General features: G+C 33.5%; 5 protein-coding genes across 5 annotated transcripts; all 5 read left to right on the top strand.

Annotated features, from left to right (window-relative positions):
* Nucleotides 1,523–3,995, top strand: LOC104731722 (two-pore potassium channel 3-like). Its single transcript, XM_010451195.2, has 2 exons — nt 1,523–2,951; nt 3,454–3,995. The coding sequence occupies exons 1-2, from the start codon at nt 1,771–1,773 to the stop codon at nt 3,605–3,607; spliced, it is 1,335 nt and encodes a 444-aa protein (XP_010449497.1). The 5' UTR covers nt 1,523–1,770; the 3' UTR covers nt 3,608–3,995.
* On the top strand, nt 8,008–9,861 carry LOC104731721 (probable WRKY transcription factor 28). The gene is made up of 3 exons (XM_010451194.2): nt 8,008–8,656; nt 8,763–8,906; nt 9,064–9,861. The coding sequence occupies exons 1-3, from the start codon at nt 8,226–8,228 to the stop codon at nt 9,452–9,454; spliced, it is 966 nt and encodes a 321-aa protein (XP_010449496.1). The 5' UTR covers nt 8,008–8,225; the 3' UTR covers nt 9,455–9,861.
* On the top strand, nt 12,341–14,271 carry LOC104731719 (exopolygalacturonase-like). Its single transcript, XM_019233566.1, has 7 exons — nt 12,341–12,347; nt 12,546–12,724; nt 12,811–12,954; nt 13,052–13,228; nt 13,309–13,598; nt 13,689–13,917; nt 14,011–14,271. Exons 1-7 carry the CDS (start codon nt 12,341–12,343, stop codon nt 14,269–14,271), a joined length of 1,287 nt encoding a protein of 428 aa, XP_019089111.1.
* Nucleotides 14,707–16,065, top strand: LOC104731718 (probable purine permease 6). The gene is made up of 2 exons (XM_010451192.1): nt 14,707–14,800; nt 14,892–16,065. The coding sequence occupies exons 1-2, from the start codon at nt 14,752–14,754 to the stop codon at nt 15,992–15,994; spliced, it is 1,152 nt and encodes a 383-aa protein (XP_010449494.1). The 5' UTR covers nt 14,707–14,751; the 3' UTR covers nt 15,995–16,065.
* Nucleotides 16,959–18,447, top strand: LOC104731717 (probable purine permease 6). The gene is made up of 2 exons (XM_010451191.2): nt 16,959–17,060; nt 17,190–18,447. Exons 1-2 carry the CDS (start codon nt 17,009–17,011, stop codon nt 18,305–18,307), a joined length of 1,170 nt encoding a protein of 389 aa, XP_010449493.1. The 5' UTR covers nt 16,959–17,008; the 3' UTR covers nt 18,308–18,447.

The raw sequence follows: 18,900 nt of genomic DNA, 5'->3' as shown, positions 1-18,900 counted from the left end.
TAACGGAAGAAATATAAAATTATACTCCCTCCGTTTCAAAATATCGTTTCAAAATATATGATGTTTTAGTGAAAACACGCATATTAAGAAATAGTTACTTTTAAAAAATTTAACCAATCATAAATAAGTCTGCATAATATAAAATATAAATTTAATCTAAAAGTTGCATAGAAAGTTGGAAACATCATATATTATGAAACAAAAATACTTCTCTAAACATTATGAAACGGAGGGAGTATGATTTTTTAAAGAAAAATAAAATATGTTTATGAATGAAGACAAGCCACTAATCATGATTGAAGTTTAAAAAAAATTATGAATGAAGACAGCTAATCATGTGTTATTGTTTGGTACTAGTCTACACATACTATTTAATAGGATTAGTTAATAGAGCTGTACTTATCTAATCTGGGAAACCACGTCATGTGAGATTTATTGAAAAGACGACACATCTCGCCGTTTTATCTTCTTCCTTCACCTCAGAAACATTCAAGTCTTCAGTCAGTTTAGTCTTTGATATAAGAGAGACGCCGTGCTGTTTTGTCAAACATAGTTTGACACTTGACACATTTGTTTTAATTCGGTCCAGGTGTTTAATGGAATTCAATCTTTACAATTTGACCCCTCCTTTTTAAAATTTAACTTACATAAAACATAAGTAGGTACTTACAAAGAGAGTACATGGGGCTAATTTTTATAAACTTATTATATGTTACGAATAAAATTTAATTACCTGTTAGTCAAATCATATAGACCTAACGATACAAACCATTATATTTAAATTTACATTAGATCTTATACAAAATAAGTAAAACATAACTTTTCTTTTAGAGAATAAAATCCACAAAAACATGGGATAAATAGTAAATGATAATAATATGAAATTTTACTTTTATTTCATTAATTTTTATTTTTAAACAAATAAATATAAAAGATAGTTTGACATGCATTATTCGTGTACAACCATATTTTGTTTTAAATGTAAATAACATTCTGTTAAACTAAATTATTTGAGTCATCTGATTAATTGAGTTGTTGACAAAATAATCATAATATTGTTCTTGTTATCATTAATTTTTTCTAATTTTGTTATAGATAACAATTGCGGTGAAAAGTTACTAGTAATCAAACTCACATAAAATAAAAATATGAATATTAACACAACGAATATATTTAAAAATGTTGCTCGATTGTTGGAAAAGAATATTAACATATCCTAGGTTTCAAAGTTTGAGTAAGTCAGCGTAAAATCAAGAATAATATAAGGACTCAAATTCAATTTCGACTTAATAAGGGCATTCTTTTTCAAAAATAGTCACAAGAAAACAAACTCAACATGTGTATTTTGTGCATCTTAGTCATCAAAACAATAAAAAGAAATTGATCTGATTATATTACTAAGAAGATTCTTCATTTTCCAATAATAACAACATAATAATTATAGTATCAAAAATAATAATGTAATATTTCTTGTTTCCTTTTGCTAATCATATTTAATGTAAATAATGAATTAAAAAAAAAACACACACAAATTTCTCTCTTAAAATGTTAACAGCCACAAGGAGGAAAGAAAGCGCCATTTCTGCTTCTTCTTACTTCGATCCTTTTGTGAGAAAGAGAGAGAGATAAAGTTTCTTCCTTTTCCCCACGTTTCACGTCCCACCTCTTACCTCTTCAAGCCCTACAAGTTTCGACTTCTCTGATCAAACCCAAAAAAAAAAAAAACAAAAAAAAAATCGAATTTTTTCCGGTTTAGTGTTTTCCGGCGAGATGGCCAACGACGGGACTGACCCATTACTTCAATACATGATAAGCCCGAAAATGAAAAGACCACCGCAGCTTCTGTTTCCATTACCTGAAGACAACGAAGTCGCGATTCCGATGCCGATGACACCGTCGGAGTTCAAAGACCGTTTAATCTTCGGACCCTTTTCACGTTCTCCGCGTGATTCGTCTTCTCAATTCATCGATTCCATCTCTCAGTCTCAGAAACAACCCTCGCCGTCTTCTTCTTCCGCCGCCGTTACCCCTTTCACCGATTCCACAACCCTAGAGCCTCTCCTTCCACCATCAACAACACCACCACCGCAACCGGAGCTATGGGTTTCCGATGGATACTCGAATCATTCTCACGGTGGCCATCCACTTCACCGTTCCAAAACCGCACCAGCGATGGCTGTGATCAACGATGTGCATCACCCAATTCGTCAGAAAGATCTCACTGAGGCGTCACGATCTGTTGTAAGACAAGCTTTTGCTCTTCTCGTTGTGTACCTCTCCTTAGGTGTGCTTATCTATTGGCTTAACCGTGATCATTACGTTGTGAATCAAACCCATCCTGTAGTTGATGGCTTGTACTTTTGTATCGTTACAATGTGCACGATTGGTTATGGTGACATCACTCCGAACAGTGTGGTTACTAAGCTGTTCTCTATCATGTTTGTGCTTGTTGGGTTTGGTTTCATTGATATATTGCTTAGTGGGATGGTCTCTTATGTTCTTGACCTTCAAGAGAGCTATATGTTAAACTCTGCTCAGCGGAGGGATGAGCCAGAGAAGAGGAGGTCTTATATAATCGATGTTAAGAAAGGGAGGATGAGGATTAGGTTGAAAGTGGGTTTGGCGTTAGGTGTTGTGGTTTTATGCATTGCTGTTGGTGTTGGGATTATGCATTTCATTGAGAACATTGGGTGGTTGGATTCGTTTTATCTGTCAGTTATGTCTGTTACTACTGTTGGCTATGGAGATAGGGCGTTTAAGACATTGCCCGGTAGGCTTTTCGCTGCGATATGGCTGCTTGTTTCTACGTTAGCTGTGGCTCGGGCTTTTTTGTACTTGGCTGAGGCGAGAGTGGATAAGAGGAATAGGGAACGGGCTAAGAAAGTGCTTTGTGAGACTATGTCTGTCTCTCAGTTTTTTGCTGCTGATATTGATAACAATGGCTGTGTGAGGTATTTGACTCATTCCCCTATCCGTTTTATATGCTCTGACTCAGTCCTTTAAGGTTTTATGAATCTTAAACTGGCTTCCGAATTGATTGTGTGATCCTTAGTTTTGTGAGCAAATATCCATTTGTGCCATCTTAGGTTATTGTTGGCATTAGTCTTTCCATTTTCGTTTGCGTAGAGTATCTTTGAAAACAAAAGCACTCTTTGCTCATTAGTTCATTAGATTCTTGAAGGTGTTAGATTCCGAATTTAATGCATCTTCTGCTCTTTTTGGCTTGGAACTTTTCATGCAAGAACATAGTTTAAGTTATTATGCTGAGTTGAAGATCTGTGAATATGTGATGTCAAAGCATTGTTCTGTTGTCATTGTGATCACCTAGAGATTATGATGTTTTCAGCTTTATCTAAAGGAGAGACTTCTTCCCATTGGTTTTGATACATGTAAATGCTTTGCTAGCAAGCTCAAATCTGAGATATCTTCTGCTTGTTTTTGTGTGTTTGCCAGTAAAGCAGAGTATGTAATATACAAACTGAAGGAGATGGAGAAGATAACCGATAAGGACATAATTCCAATCTCCAAACAGTTTGACAAACTCGACCGATGCAGCAATGGAAAGATTACTCTTGTAGATCTCTTGGATAGTAGCAGTGGCGATTAATCCTCTGCAACCTTTTTTGTTCTAGCTTAGTTTACAAATGCATACTACAAAGTAGAAACTGATCAACGATGCTGATGATGATGAGTCCAGTCTCCGGTTAAATTAAACCGTTTTGGACCGATCTTATGTCTTTTGGCCTTGTCTTGCATAATTTTGGTTAAGCAGGATTCACTGATTCACAACCAAAAGTAAACATCTCCTTTTACATAAGATCATGAGGATGAATTTTGGGTTTTCGTTAACCTGTTTGATATGTTGCCAAATGGTTATGTCAATCGGTTTACTTTGGTACGATGGCAAGTTATGTTTTCTCATCTGTATCAGAGATTTACTTTGGAACCCATGTAATTTTTGCAGATATGATTATGATAGTTAGGATCAAAAGTTATATGGGTATATACAAATTTGGGTTGATTATGTTTGATCCAAGTTTGTTTGGTCCAATATGGAAATAAACAGTAACATTCTACCTATAAATAAAATTTCAAATGAGAGTTCAAAATATTTCTATGCAGATAATTTGCATTGTGGCCAAAATGTAACTGATCATAATATCATATAGTAACTCAACATATTCATGATAACAAGCAATGAAAAATATGTTTTTTTTTTCATATAAAAAATGGATGCTTAGATGTATTTTCTTTTGCACAAAAAAAAAGAGTTTTCTTATCCTTTATAATTCTATATATACACATAATATCTTATTATATATATTTAAATTTATCAGCTCTAGCTACTCAAATTTCCAGAGTGGATGCATTTTGTCTTTGCGGAAGATAGGAGACTGTCCTCTGATTGAATTTAAGTTTTTAATGGCTAGAGTAGTATAGCCTTTATTTTGTATAGGTCTGCACTGATTGCATGAGTGAGACTTAGGAGTAACAGAATGTTGTAACATGGGGACTGTGTAAGGCGTATGGCCTGGTACATGGCTGTGGTAAGGTCTTGTAAATTGGAAGTGTATTTCCTACTCTATCAATATAATATCAGTTGACAAAAAAAAAAAGCTACTCAAATTTCAGAAAGAAGATGTGTGTGAAAGAACAGAAAATACAAGAGATTCCTTTTTATTCATGTTTAGTTTATATATATATAATAGCACAATAATAATAATAATGTCACACATGACAAACCTAACAACAAACCTGCCCCAACTATTCTATTTTAAAAGCTAAAGTCAACAATTTCATTCTCTTTTCTTTTTATTTTCCTTTACGGTTTTAAATTCAACTTATGTTTTCTTCAAAAAAAAAAAAAATAGTTATAATAATATGCTTACTAGAAAGTAGAAATGATATCTTTACATGTTAGGCACATATCCCGAAAATAGGTCAGACTTTTCAACTGCAGACAGATACAGTTATGTGTCAGTGTGTATAGCTAATGCATTTTTATACTATCATACGACAAGTTACAAATACAAAGAGGTCCACGGTCTAACTTAAGGGTAATTAAGAAGTTAATTTAAATGTGGGTCTATCTTATATTCAAGTTAAAGATTTATATATGTACTATATGATAACGTAAACAGTTACGCACCAATTACGGCGTTCAGCTTGTGCCTAAATTAAACTATAAATGTTGTTTTATTGACATCTTCTACTTAGTACATACATTTATGTGGTTAGGTGCAAGAAGTGGATAGATACTACCATTATGGCATTACTATATGTAATAGAAGATTGAATATATTTGACTTCGAAGGTTGAAATTTATTTGTGTTTAGAGAGACTAGTATTGTACTACTACTACTACTAATGGAGTCCGATAATATATAGTTGCGGTTTTACTTTATTTTTTTTCCAATTTTAAAGCATGTATACGTACGATTAGATGTTTTTGGTCAAATGAGAGAATAGTTATAATGTCTCCTTTGTGTTCGAAGAAAATTATTCGCTCCTTTTACTTCGACAAAAGATTACTACCATAGATTGTTTATCGACTTTCTAGAAAACGTTTTTCATCATAGTTTGTTTTGACCAAAAAGCGTTAAAAACATGGAAATTATGATTTAACTTTTTTTCATCGATCAAAAACATTTTACACCTAAGCCCATAGTCTTTTGATTCATTTTTTTTTTCTAAGTAACTGTATAACATAGTCACTACTGACTATCTATCGGCATGTATGTAACTTGTGGCAATTGATAGAAACATATATAGAGAATTAGAGATTATAATCTAAAATCTTAGGTGTGACACAAAAAACAGAAATGAAAAAAAAAAAAAGATTTTAAACCCTCCACCTACCTAACAAATGAGTTGTGGGCGAAATCACAAGAACCATGACATATAGTGAAATTTTAAAAGCTTATGCATTCCAAATATGTGTTCTTTGGACATAATTTAGTCATATATATCCTAGGCCCAAAGACTAATCTTCTGAAGCTGGAGAAAACTCTAATTCAGGTGGTGGAACTTTTCTCTTTTTACCACTGGAGCCGACTTGGTTTAGCCATATTTATTTCATAGTAAGCATTTCACTTTGACCACATTTTAAAGTTGATGTATGTCCCCTTCTCATTTGTCATGTCGGTTAGGCATTATACATATGTCTGCTTTTTTTACTCATAGAGTATATGTTCTTATCAATTTCCACAAACTGATGAAAGCGATTACTAGCTACATGAAAGCAATCATAAGGTTCAATCCATAACAACTTCAATTTCCCCACAATTGTCGCAAAATAAAAATTGTACGAATAATATTTTCTGACTGTATATAAAGTGATTAACATAATGTTTCGTAATTTATGCAACAATTTAGTTTGACCATCTTTTCCTTAATAAAATATATATTTTTATAAAACTAGATGCTCTTTTTTTTTTTTTTAACTTGCCAACAGAAAGGTCTAATGTGAAAAGAAATCGTTATACATAGCGTAACCATGATCTCATTTATCCGTCAGCATAAGTAACCCATCCACTCCACATATCTACGTCACTCGAAAAATAAAGTCCCATATATATATATGTTTACTATTTTCCTTTGAATATTATACCAATTTCTTACACATATAATTTGTTTTTTTTATAGCATTTTAAAGATTTTCAATATCAAGAGAAACGTATACATAGATATATTTCAAATACGCAAAAAATATGTAGGGTCTAAATTATTGCCTCTTGACTATGAATTATTGAATTGTATATTAAGGTTCGTGAAGCAGTAAGTGAAGAAGAAGAGAAGAAGAGAAGAAGAGAACACAGTCTCTCTAGCACGTGCCAAGTCATGTGTCGGCTACGGTCAAATGCCGGTGCCATTATTCCCACGTGGCAGCCTAATACTCCCAAAAACCATTTTTTTATTTTCATTTTTTCATAACTTTTTTATTTTTGTTCTGTTTGAATCTTTGACTGCCTCTTACTTCGTTCTTCACACCAAGCCAACCGGCGGGTGACGGACTGTTTCCGGTTTCCGGTCACTATATAGTCTTCTCGCTGACTAAGACTCCTTCAATTACGACGCCTTTTCTCTCCACGCGCCGCTTAGTCGTAGCGCGTGTTTCTTTATTCCGTCCACTGTGTCACGTGTAAGAGTGGTGGAAAGTGAAAACATAATCGAAAGTGAGAAGAGAAACTACTTTTCATGTCTTTGCTTTTTGGCCCCATAAATAAAGGAAGTAAACAAATAGAACCCCCCAAAATTTACCCATGTTTATCAAAATGTGGAAAAAATAAAAAGTAAACGTTTTGGGAGATTTAAAGATGATGATGATACGCAATTTTAAAGACTTCAAGAAATAAATATATATATCTGGTATGTAGTAGGACTTGCAATTAAATAAATTTTGGAATAAAGCATTATATATAGTATGTATTTTAAAAATACATAAGCTAATTAAGTATGTTTCCTCACTAGAAGCCAGTTTTGCAGCTCTATTTTTGTCAACTTAGCTTTATGTAAAGTTCTTATTGCCAGAAACCAAAAAAAAAAGTCATTCAAAAGGCATTACATGATCTCATACATAAAAATTAATATCCACTTCTATATCTTTTTTTTTGTTGAATATATATATATGATAACTTGCTTAAAGAGAGTCCACATTAAACTTTATAACACATTTGACTGATAAAATAATAAAAAAATGACTTTTTTTTTTCGTTTTTTTTTTCTACATATGGATTCACAATTCTACTGATAAACGTGAGGAAAAATTTGATAAATGAAAAATGAAATCTTTTAACAGGCGAATCATAAAATGAATCTGCATAGAGAAAAAAGTTATACAATTTAAAACTGAAATTGGTCAAAAACAAAGTTCATAGAGAAAAACAAAAGTAGCAACACGAGTATGAATTCACACACGTACCATTGAATTATATCCCATTTATACTTTTTACTACATAATTTACTTATTTCCAAACCAACTAGCCAAAACCAAAATCATAATAATATTCTTCTCTCTCTACCTTTTTTTTTTTGAGTTTCAAAATGCATAAATACGAGAAAGGGAGACGAAGACCCAATTAATGTCCAAGCACCAATCTAGCTAGACCTCTTAGGAAAAAAAAACCTAAAAACCTAATCCCCAAACCTAAAAAGGCTTCTCTCCTCTCTTCTTCTTTGTCTCCTCTTTGCTCTTTTTGTTTCTCTCTTCATTGTTGTTCTTCACCATGTCTAATGAAACCAGAGATCTCTACAACTACCAATACCCTCCATCGTTTTCCTTGCACGAAATGATGAATCTGCCTACTTCAAATCCATCTTCTTATGGAAACATCATCTCATCACAAGTAGATCCCTCTTCTTACTCCTTCACCGATTGCCTCCAAAGTACTCCAGGAGCGTATGAACCTCTAATTCACAAAACTTTTGGTCTATCTCCCTCTTCCTCAGAGGTTTTCAACTCTTCCATCGATCAAGAATCCAACCGCGATGTTACTAATAATGACGTAATCAATGGTGGTGCATGCACCGAGACTACAACTAGGGTATCTGCATCCTCTTCCTCTAGTGAGGCTGATCATCCCGGTGAAGATTCCGGTAAGAGCGGGAGGAAACGAGAGTTAATCGGAGATGAAGAAGATCAAAGTTCCAAAAAAGTGTAAGTCATAATTATATATATAGGATTGTTGATGGAATAATATATGGAATATCAATTTATTCTAGCATGTGTATACTAATTTTATGGTGTGTATATATGATTTCAGTGGGAAAACAAAAAAGAACGAGGTGAAGAAACAAAGAGAGCCACGAGTCTCTTTTATGACTAAAAGTGAAGTTGATCATCTTGAAGATGGTTATAGATGGAGAAAATACGGCCAAAAGGCTGTTAAAAATAGCCCTTATCCAAGGTAAAATTACTTATTTCCTTTTTCTTTTCTTTTTTTTTTGCATTTGCGTTGCTAACTTGATAGAGTCTATTGTTATTAGTTTGACCGTAAAAATGTGTAAGAAAAATGCGGACCATTATAGTGAAACTGATATTAGCCAATGCAATCGAAAATATAGGAGTTACTATAGATGTACAACGCAAAGGTGCAACGTGAAGAAACGAGTGGAGAGATCGTTTCAAGATCCAACGGTTGTGATTACAACTTACGAGGGTCAACACAACCATCCAATTCCGACTAATCTCCGGGGAAGTTCTGCCGCGGCTGCTATGTTCTCCGCAGACGGCCTCATGACTCCGAGAAGCTTTGCACATGATATGTTTCGGACGGCGGCTTATACTAACGGCGGTGCTGCGGCCGCTGCCTTGGATTATGGATATGGACAAAGTGGTTATGGTAATGTGAATGCAAACCCTACTTCTCATCAAGAGTATAATCATAATGGGGGTGATCAATATGAGCTGTTGAGGGAGATTTTTCCTTCAGTTTTCTTCAAGCAAGAGCCTTGATGGATCATTGTTATAACTACATATATGCACTCATATATACTACTATATATATACATATATATTGAGAGAGATAGTATATATATTGAGAGAGAGAACAAAACTTATATGTATAACTTAAGATCTTAGTTTGTCTCTCTTGTTTGCATGTACATATCTTTTCATGAGAGAATGAGACGGAGATTGGGTTTTGATTATATTTGATGATGTTTGATACTTTTTTCGCTTCGACTTTGTAAAATTATATTTTCCTTTTTTGGGTAGTTTTTTTGAACATTATGATATTATGTTGTAGTTTTTTTTCCTTGTTGTTTCTATCATCATATGTAGAAGGGAAAAGACATAACTCTAGCTAGGATTCTAGGATATTTCCTCCCAAATGTTGATTATATATGTGTTTTTTTGGGAAACTTCATTTTTAAATTACTAGTTCAAACTATAAGCTTATTATTTTAAAATTATGGTTGTTCATTGTGAACATTGATCACTAATTCTCACAATTTTTAAAAATTTAGATACTTTGAAAATATCAACAAGCTCATATGAGATGAAGAATATATAATTGAAATTTTAATATAAGGGTGTCGTCGATATTAAAAATTTAAGTTGTGGACGACGAATATCTATGAGTGTGAACAAGTGAAGTAAAAAACCAAACCAAGTTGAGTTCTACCTTAGCTTGTGTCCTAAGAGAAATGGACCCAAATACAGATTTGACTACCTTCTGCTTTCTATCTTATCCACACACACATGGAAACATATAGTCTGTGGACCAATAATATTACCCCTACCATCAAAACTGAAAACAATGTTTAAATTCCATTAGTGAGAAATTTAAGTAAGAATACAAAATAATAATAATAAAACGTTCTTTTTTGAATATATACCAAATCTCAAACTTGTAAAGAGAACGATGCGAAGAAAGAACCTCAGAGAAAAATATCTCTTTAGTAACCTTATGATTGATGAACGTACGAGAACTAGTTTATTGATAACATATTTTGAAGAAAAAAAATCCAAATATTTATCCAACAATAGCAAATTCCAACTAAAAGTGTTGATGCAAACAGTAATTAAATTATATCTTACAATCCGAGAGGAGGTAAATAAAATGCAATAATTCTCTGTAAATAAAATGTATTTTATGACGAAAACAATACCAAATTTCTGACTAAAAGTAATAGTAGTAGTAGTAGTATTTTGGAGCGCATTTATGTCATATACCAAGGTCACTGAATTTAATTAGCTGAAAACATCAGATGTGATGATTCATGAGAGAGCATATCATAGATCATGCATGTGGCTTTCTGAATTCCAACATGCGTGCTCCAATGTAATTACAAAAATCTTTATAGAAAAAATAGTTCCATCATAGATATTAGATCATGTAACTTTCATTTTCCTATTTGAAAAACTATATTAAATTTTAAAATTCAACTGATATGTCCAATCTCGAATCTGTTCATGATTAATTATCATACTCAATTTGTATTAAGTCACTTCCAACATACAGTAGTATTTAAGTGTTGTGAGTTGTGACACATTCACAGTTCTCACTCGCAAAATTCGCATTGGAGTATTTTTAGACAAGAAAAGAGAACTTGAAAGTTCTATCAATAATTTTAACAAAGCTAAGATGGTAGGTAAGTTCGCAAAAACGTTATAGCAATTTTGTGAAACATACATATATATATATATATAATATATATAACCTTTATATATTCTAGATTTTGACTAAATGCGTACATGTTTTGACTGAGAATGTTTTGGCCTACACAGATGTGATCAAACCAAGTCCAATCATAAATCGATTCATACGGAAAAATCTATTTGACACAAATCTGTATTAGATGAAACATATATTTTAGTATTTTACTAATTTTCAGCAATATATTAATTTGCTGATACAAACAAAATCTCAATGATAATGATTTTTTTTTAAAAAACTTTTTCGGGGTCGTTATCACATTCACCTAACAAAAACAAAAAAGAAAGCAAGAATGTTAGAAAGAGAAGCAAAGTTATAAAAGATCTTCCGGGAGAATCAAGTAATTGCCAAACCTCCTAGTCCCTAGACAACTATAATGATATGACAAAACATTTTAGAATATAGCAAAAACATACTTACATACAAGTCTAGAAAGCTCCGTTGTTTAAAAACTGAAAAAGAATCTTTTATTTTATAAGAGAATAAATTTATTACGTCAATTGCCAATGACCGATTGGTTTTGTACTATTCATCAAATTGAAAAATGCATGGATATTGTTCAAAATGTTTTTAGTTGACAAACTCATCATGGGTTCATGCAAAATGTTACACATGAAGACATAAACTCACTTTGGGTCAGGCAAAATACTAAAAATATGAAATCCTTTGTATTATCAACAAAATATATTAAAAAAACATGTGTAATATATAGAGTTTATAAACAAGTAAACAACTACTGTGTAATATATAGAGCTTTTGTAATATATGCTTTATAGGGATATCATTGGTCTTATTGTTTTACCACCTCCTTTTTGACTTACATTTCATATTATAATGTTTTTGAAAGTATATGATATGTTTCGAATGACCAATCTTCTTAATCAATAATTGGAGTTTGCTGGTAAATAAACAATGTATTCACTATCCATCATACATCTTTGATACGTCTCTTCTTATCCAAATGAAATACAAATACAATAATCCAAATTTTAGGCACGTCAATCCAATTATTTAAGTGTCAACCTTATTACTGGACATAAATAAATTACACACTACAACACTATTAAGTATTAACACGAAATTATCCAAATCGATCGTTTCCTAAAAATTCTCCAAATATTGTAACAAATGGGCCAGAAAATAATAAAAATTCAAATTGAGCAGCCCAAAGTTGTGATCCAATGAACGGTTAAGCTCTCTGGAAGCTCCTACAAGCTCAGGTGGTGGGAAAGAAGAAAAGAGAGATCGTGGGGGTAAAAAGAAAACGGTAAAAAAAACTGTAAAAAATGATTTTTTTTTTTTCCCTTACAATTAAAATTTACAGTTTTGCAAAGCAGAAGTGAACTTTCGAAAACACTCTTGAAAGCAGTTTTCAATCTTTAGTAGCACTGATCGAGATGGAGAGTTTTCGTTACCTGAAAATTTTCTTAATCTTCATCTCCACATTATCTTCCTCTGTAGCAGGAACCTTGTCTCTGCGAAACAGAGAAGACAAAAGCTCTGTTTCCCTTGTTAATGTCCGTAGCTTCGGTGCTCGAGCTAATGATCACAGAGACCACACCAAGGTTTACTACAGATCTGTGTTTTTATTTGTAGATTCATCTATTTAGTTACAAGAATCAGCTAATGAATTGATGTTTTTCTTTTAAAGGCCTTTCTAGCAGCATGGGACAAGGCATGTAAATCATCTTCAAGCTCTGTACATCTTATAATCCCAAGAGGTGAATTCTCTGTTGGTCCTCTTAGATTCTCTGGTCCTTGCACTAACGTATCAAATCTCACTGTCCGAGTTAAGGTACTGTAGTTTCCAACGTACACTCTCCAAATCTGTCTTTGTTTTGTCATTTGTGTTTGATTTAATGGTTTCTTTCTGCTCACGTAAATGAAATTAGGGTCATCTCAAGGCATCAACTGATCTGTCAAAGTATAGATCAGGCGGTGGTTGGATTAATTTTGAATGGATCAATGGCTTAACTCTTACCGGAGGTGGTACATTTGACGGTCAAGGCGCTTTAGCTTGGCCGTTTAATAACTGCACTTCTGATTCTAAGTGCAAACTCCTCCCAACTGTGAGATATACTCTACAATCATTGAGTTTTGATTTTAAGTTTTCTCTTTTCTTTAATCAAAACCATGCTGTTGATTTCAGAGCTTGAAGTTTGTGGGGATGAACAGAACAGTTGTAAGAAGGATAAGCTCAGTGAACAGCAAGTTTTTTCACATAGCGTTAGTAGAGTGCAGAGACTTCAAAGGCACAAGACTCAACATCACTGCTCCATCTGATAGTCCAAATACAGATGGTATCCACATCGAACGCAGCTCGAATGTGTATTTCTCGCGTTCACATATCGCAACTGGAGATGATTGTGTTTCCATAGGACAAGGAAATTCTCGGATCACAATCACAAGTATCAAATGCGGACCAGGACATGGTATCAGGTAAAAATGTAACAAAACCGCTTTTTGTTTTGTAATTTGTTTCTGCTGTTGAGTTTATTAAACGGTTTTGTTTTCTTTTTGCGTTTAAAGCGTTGGGAGTTTAGGGAGATATCCAAATGAGAAAAATGTAAAGGGGCTGGTGGTGAAGGATTGTAAGATGAGTGGTACGACTAATGGGATAAGGATCAAAACTTGGGCTAATTCTCCTGGTCTAAGTGCTGCTACCAACATGACTTTTCAGAACATTATTATGAACAATGTGACTAATCCAATCATTATTGATCAGTCTTACTGTCCTTTCTCTTCTTGCATTACAAATGTGAGTCTTCTTTAACACTCGAGATAATAATGTTTTTAACTGAAATGGGTCTGAGAGATTTGTTTTGATTGATTTTTTTGTTGTTTTTTGTAGGTACCTTCGAAGGTTAAGCTGAGTGATATATACTTTAAGAACATAAGAGGCACATCATCTTCACGGGTCGCGGTGCAGCTGCATTGTAGCAGAGGAATGCCATGTAAAAAAGTATACTTGGAGAATGTTCATCTTGATCTTTCTTCTTCTTTTGGAGGAAGAAAACAGAGCAGAAACAGAGGAGACGAAGCTGTCTCTTCTTCTTGTAGAAACGTTAGAGTTAATTACATCGGGACTCAACTCCCACCTCCATGTCACTAATCATCATCATTCATCATCACTATGATCGATTCATCATTTTGAAGTTTCTCTTTGTAATGAACTATTGTGCTTTCTTTTGGGACACGTTTTCTTCATATGGGTCAGATTAAGTTTGAAAATTTTTTCTATACATAAATTGCTAGTACCCTTATTAGGATACAATCTTGGCTAAATAATAAAAGAAATATGATTAGACAATAGTGGTTGGTAATAAAATTTGGTTCGTTAAAAGATTGGATCCTACAAAAATGGAGGAAATGGTTCATTCCAAGAGTGCCATTTAACAATTTCCGGGTAATGGCTAATAGCACAAAATAATAACAATATAGCACTTATTTTTTAAACTGAAATCTTAATGTATAATAAAACCAAGTTTGTTTATATATAAGAATAATTTATGCATTCGCCTTTGCCTGTTATATAAGTAAGCAACACCATCTTTATTTGTTCCCTCAGATATTGCTCCTTCCGGTTTCTAAGATGGAACTAGAATCAGAAACTCAAGAACTCCATCTTCGCGTAAATGGTGGTAAGTATTCTAACAGATTCTCCGGCGTAGAGCTTCTTGTGTTCTTGTCTTACTACTTATGTTCTTGTTCGGTTTTCATGTTTTGATGTAGAACCTGAAGGGAAATTTCCAACAAAAGAGAGAAGTCACAACTACTCATGGAGGTTAAGAGTGTCTCTCTACGTCACTCTCCTCTTAGCTGGAGAGACAATAGCCACTCTTTTCGGTAGACTTTACTACGAAAAAGGCGGTAAAAGCACATGGCTCGAGACCTTGGTTCAGCTTGTTGGGTTCCCTCTAACCCTTCCTTGCTATTACTACATAAAGTCTGAGCCGTCCAACACTAAAACCAAAACCAAAAACGCTTATTCTTCTTTCTTGCCACTATCTTTAGTGTATATTGGACTTGGCTTGCTTGTTGCTGCACACTGTGTTATGTACTCCTTTGGATTACTCTACCTTCCTGTCTCAACTTTCTCTTTGATCTCTGCGTCACAATTGGCTTTTAATGCCATCTTCTCTTACTTCCTAAATTCACAAAAAATTACTCCTTTCATACTCAATTCACTTGTTCTCTTAACCACATCTTCTACACTTCTAGTTCTCCAAGATGAGCCTGAATCTTCTTATTCTTCTTCCTCTAAGTCCAATTATGTGATTGGATACATCTGCGCGATCGGTAGCTCAGCTGGCTATTCCCTGGTGCTTTCTTTAACAGATTACACGTTCGAAAAGATCCTAAGGAAATATACTTTCAAGGTGATTTTAGATATGGCTACGTATCCGTCTTTAGTGGCTACTATTGCAGTTGTGGTTGGACTTTTTGGAAGTGGTGGGTGGAAAATGTTGAGGATGGAGATGGATGAGTTTGAACTTGGGAAAGGCTCGTACGTTTTGATAGCTATCGGTTCGACGATATCATGGCAAGCTTGTTTGATTGGTAGTATTGGTCTGATTCTTGAAGTTTCATCTCTATTTTCTAATGTCATAAGCACTCTTTGTTTACCCGTTGTTCCTGTTCTCGCTGTTTTGTTCTTCCACGATGAGATGAACGGAATCAAGTTTATTGCAATGCTTTTGGCCATGTGGGGATTTGTTTCGTATGCTTACCAGCATTATGTCGATGAGCGAAATCCAGAAGAAGAGCAAGAGCTTCCTCAACCTGAAGAAGAAAAAGAAGTAACACAAGATGATAAAAGTTATGTCCAAGCTTAGAGTTAGACAAAGTTCCACCAACCAAAGCTTGTAAATGTGAACCAACAATATAATATAGTTAACAGTTTAAATTATAAACACTAGAATAATACTGGAAACTTACTAAAATATTAAGTGTACTCAAGGGTCTCTCTGTCTTTCATGTATCTTTTTTTACTTCTGAATACAATTCAAGACTCAAGTGATAAGAGGACACAAAACCAAATACATCAACATCAAGTTAGAAAAGAAAAAAATGTCAAGTAGACACTCTAAAATGAGGGAACAAATTACTGTAAAGACTAAATTGTCTATATAGAATTAAGACATTTACCAATTTACTCACCATTTTTGAATTTTCTATTCCATGTTCTGTGACTTTCATTTTCAAAACCACAATTACTATTTTGCAGTTTTAAGTTTCAACACTGACAAAGTTACCTAGGATTTATATGCATGCTTGTCAAAGTTTGTTTCACTTCACTTTTGTTTTTATTATATAGAGATTTGGAGACTTCTTTACCCACATTTTATAATTTACTCCACGTATGCCACCTTTTAAAATTCCCGTCATTTTTTGGTAATTTGTTAAGTTTCAAAACTGACAACATTTATTTCCCCTCGATTTTATATGCAAATATATATTTTTATTAAATAAAAGAATAATATATTTACCTAAATTATTTTATTAAATATAAGATTTTAGGATGGAAACATTTACCTGAATTATTATATCTTCACTTGTGTTTCTGGATTATATTCCTACTTTATGTGGTTTTATGTAAATATTTAAGACTAATATATTAATATATTTGGTAATTTTTATTTAACTAAATTTTATGATAGAATCTTTTTTTGATGACTAATTTATTTTTATTTGGTTAAAACCTTAAGATGGTTTGTTGACCTTCCTCTCTTTTCAATTCTTTTTCTCTTATATAATAGATACTTTCTGTAACGCATTTGCATGTATTAGTAAATCAAGTATACATCATCTTTATTTGTTCCCTGAGATATAGCTCCCCTCTGGTTTCTATGATGGAAATAGAATCAGAAACTCAAGAACTCTGTCTCCACGTCAATGGTGGTAAGTAGTTTACACTCAAGAACATGATTCAATCAATCAAACAATCAGAAAATCCGGCATAGATAGAGCCTCTTGTGATCTTGTCTTTATATACTCATGTTCTTGTTCTGTTTTATCTGTTAATGATAGAACATGCAAGGAAATTTTCTACGGAACAAAGAAGTCACGGCTACTCGTGGAGGATAAAAGTGTCTCTCTATGTATTTCTCCTCTTAGCTGGAGAGACAATGGCCACTCTTTTAGGTAGACTTTACTATGAAAAAGGCGGTAAGAGTACATGGCTTGAGACCTTGGTTCAACTTGTTGGGTTTCCTTTAACCTTTCCTTGTTATTATTACATAAACCCTGAGCCTTCCAAGACTAAATCCATCACCAAAGAAGCTACCTCCTTCTTGACACTATCTATAGTGTATATTGGAATTGGCTTGGTTGTTGTTGGACAGAGTGGTTTATACTCTTTTGGATTACTCTACCTTCCTGTCTCAACTTTCTCTTTGATATCTGCGTCTCAGTTGGCTTTTAATGCCGTCTTCTCTTACTTCTTAAACTCACAAAAGATTACACCTTTTATACTCAATTCACTTGTCCTCTTGACCTTATCTTCAACACTTCTTGTCATCCAACCTGAGCCTGAATCTTCTTCAAAGTCCTTGGCCAAATACAATTATGTGATTGGATACATCTGTGCGTTTGGTAGCTCAGCTGGGTATTCTTTGACGCTTTCGTTAATAGACTATGCTTTTGAAAAGGTTCTAAAGAAACACACTTTCAAAGAGATTTTAGATATGGACACATACCCATCTTTAGTAGCTACTTGTGTAGTTGTGGTTGGACTTTTTGGAAGTGGTGCGTGGAAAACGTTGAGGACAGATATGGAAGAGTTTAAACTTGGGAAACTGTCTTACATATTGATAAATATCGGTTCCACGATATCATGGCAAGCTTTTTCCATTGGTTGTTTGGGTTTGATCCTTGAAGTTTCATCGCTTTTCTCAAATGTCATAAGCACTGTTGGTTTACCTATTGTTCCTTTTCTCGGTGTTGTATTCTTCCACGATGAGATGAGTGGAATCAAGTTGATTGCATTGGTTTTGGCCATATGGGGATTTGTTTCTTATGCTTATAACGACTATGTCGATGATCAAAAACCAGAAGAAGCAACTCAGGAGAAAGAGGAAGAAGAGATGATGAAGCTTTCTCAACCTGAAGAAGATGCACCAGAAGAAAACAGTCATATCCAAGCTTAGTTAAAGATACAAGAACCAAAACTCTTGTAATTTTGCACTAATATCATTTCAAGTAAGCAGTTACATATAAAGTAGACTAGACTAGACACCACAACAAGAAAATTAAAAACTTTCTAAATGTCAAGTGTAGTTGAAACCCCTTGTCTTGTTGTATCGTTTGTTGACTTTCTAAATCCACTAAATAGACACTAACACTCGACCCACTAAAAGATTAAAATAAGAGAAAAAAACAAAGCCATACACTTTTTTCGTTTTTCCTTATCATGTGGGACACTCGAGCCAATAATTACAATACGAGCCTACCTCTAATAAAATAGGATGATGCATGATATGCTCAAATTAATCCCTAGAGCTACTCTCTCAAACAAGAGATCAATTACAGTACTTAGGGGTCGAATCCACAGAGACTCAAGATCAAACACAATAGACTGTAAAGTTTTGTAAATTACGCTAAACAAGTTAAATTGAATTAAAATAAAGCAATGCAATATTTAAATAAAAGTGATGTGAATTCAGAAAATCAAAAGAGCTAAGCCTAGGGAATTTCTCAGGAAATTATGAAATATTAAATCAGATAAATTAATTAAGGTTCA

This window comes from Camelina sativa, chromosome 12 (assembly GCF_000633955.1).
Source record: "Camelina sativa cultivar DH55 chromosome 12, Cs, whole genome shotgun sequence".
NCBI classification, from domain to species: Eukaryota; Viridiplantae; Streptophyta; class Magnoliopsida; order Brassicales; family Brassicaceae; genus Camelina; species Camelina sativa.
This window is presented reverse-complemented; position numbering and strand designations above follow the sequence as displayed.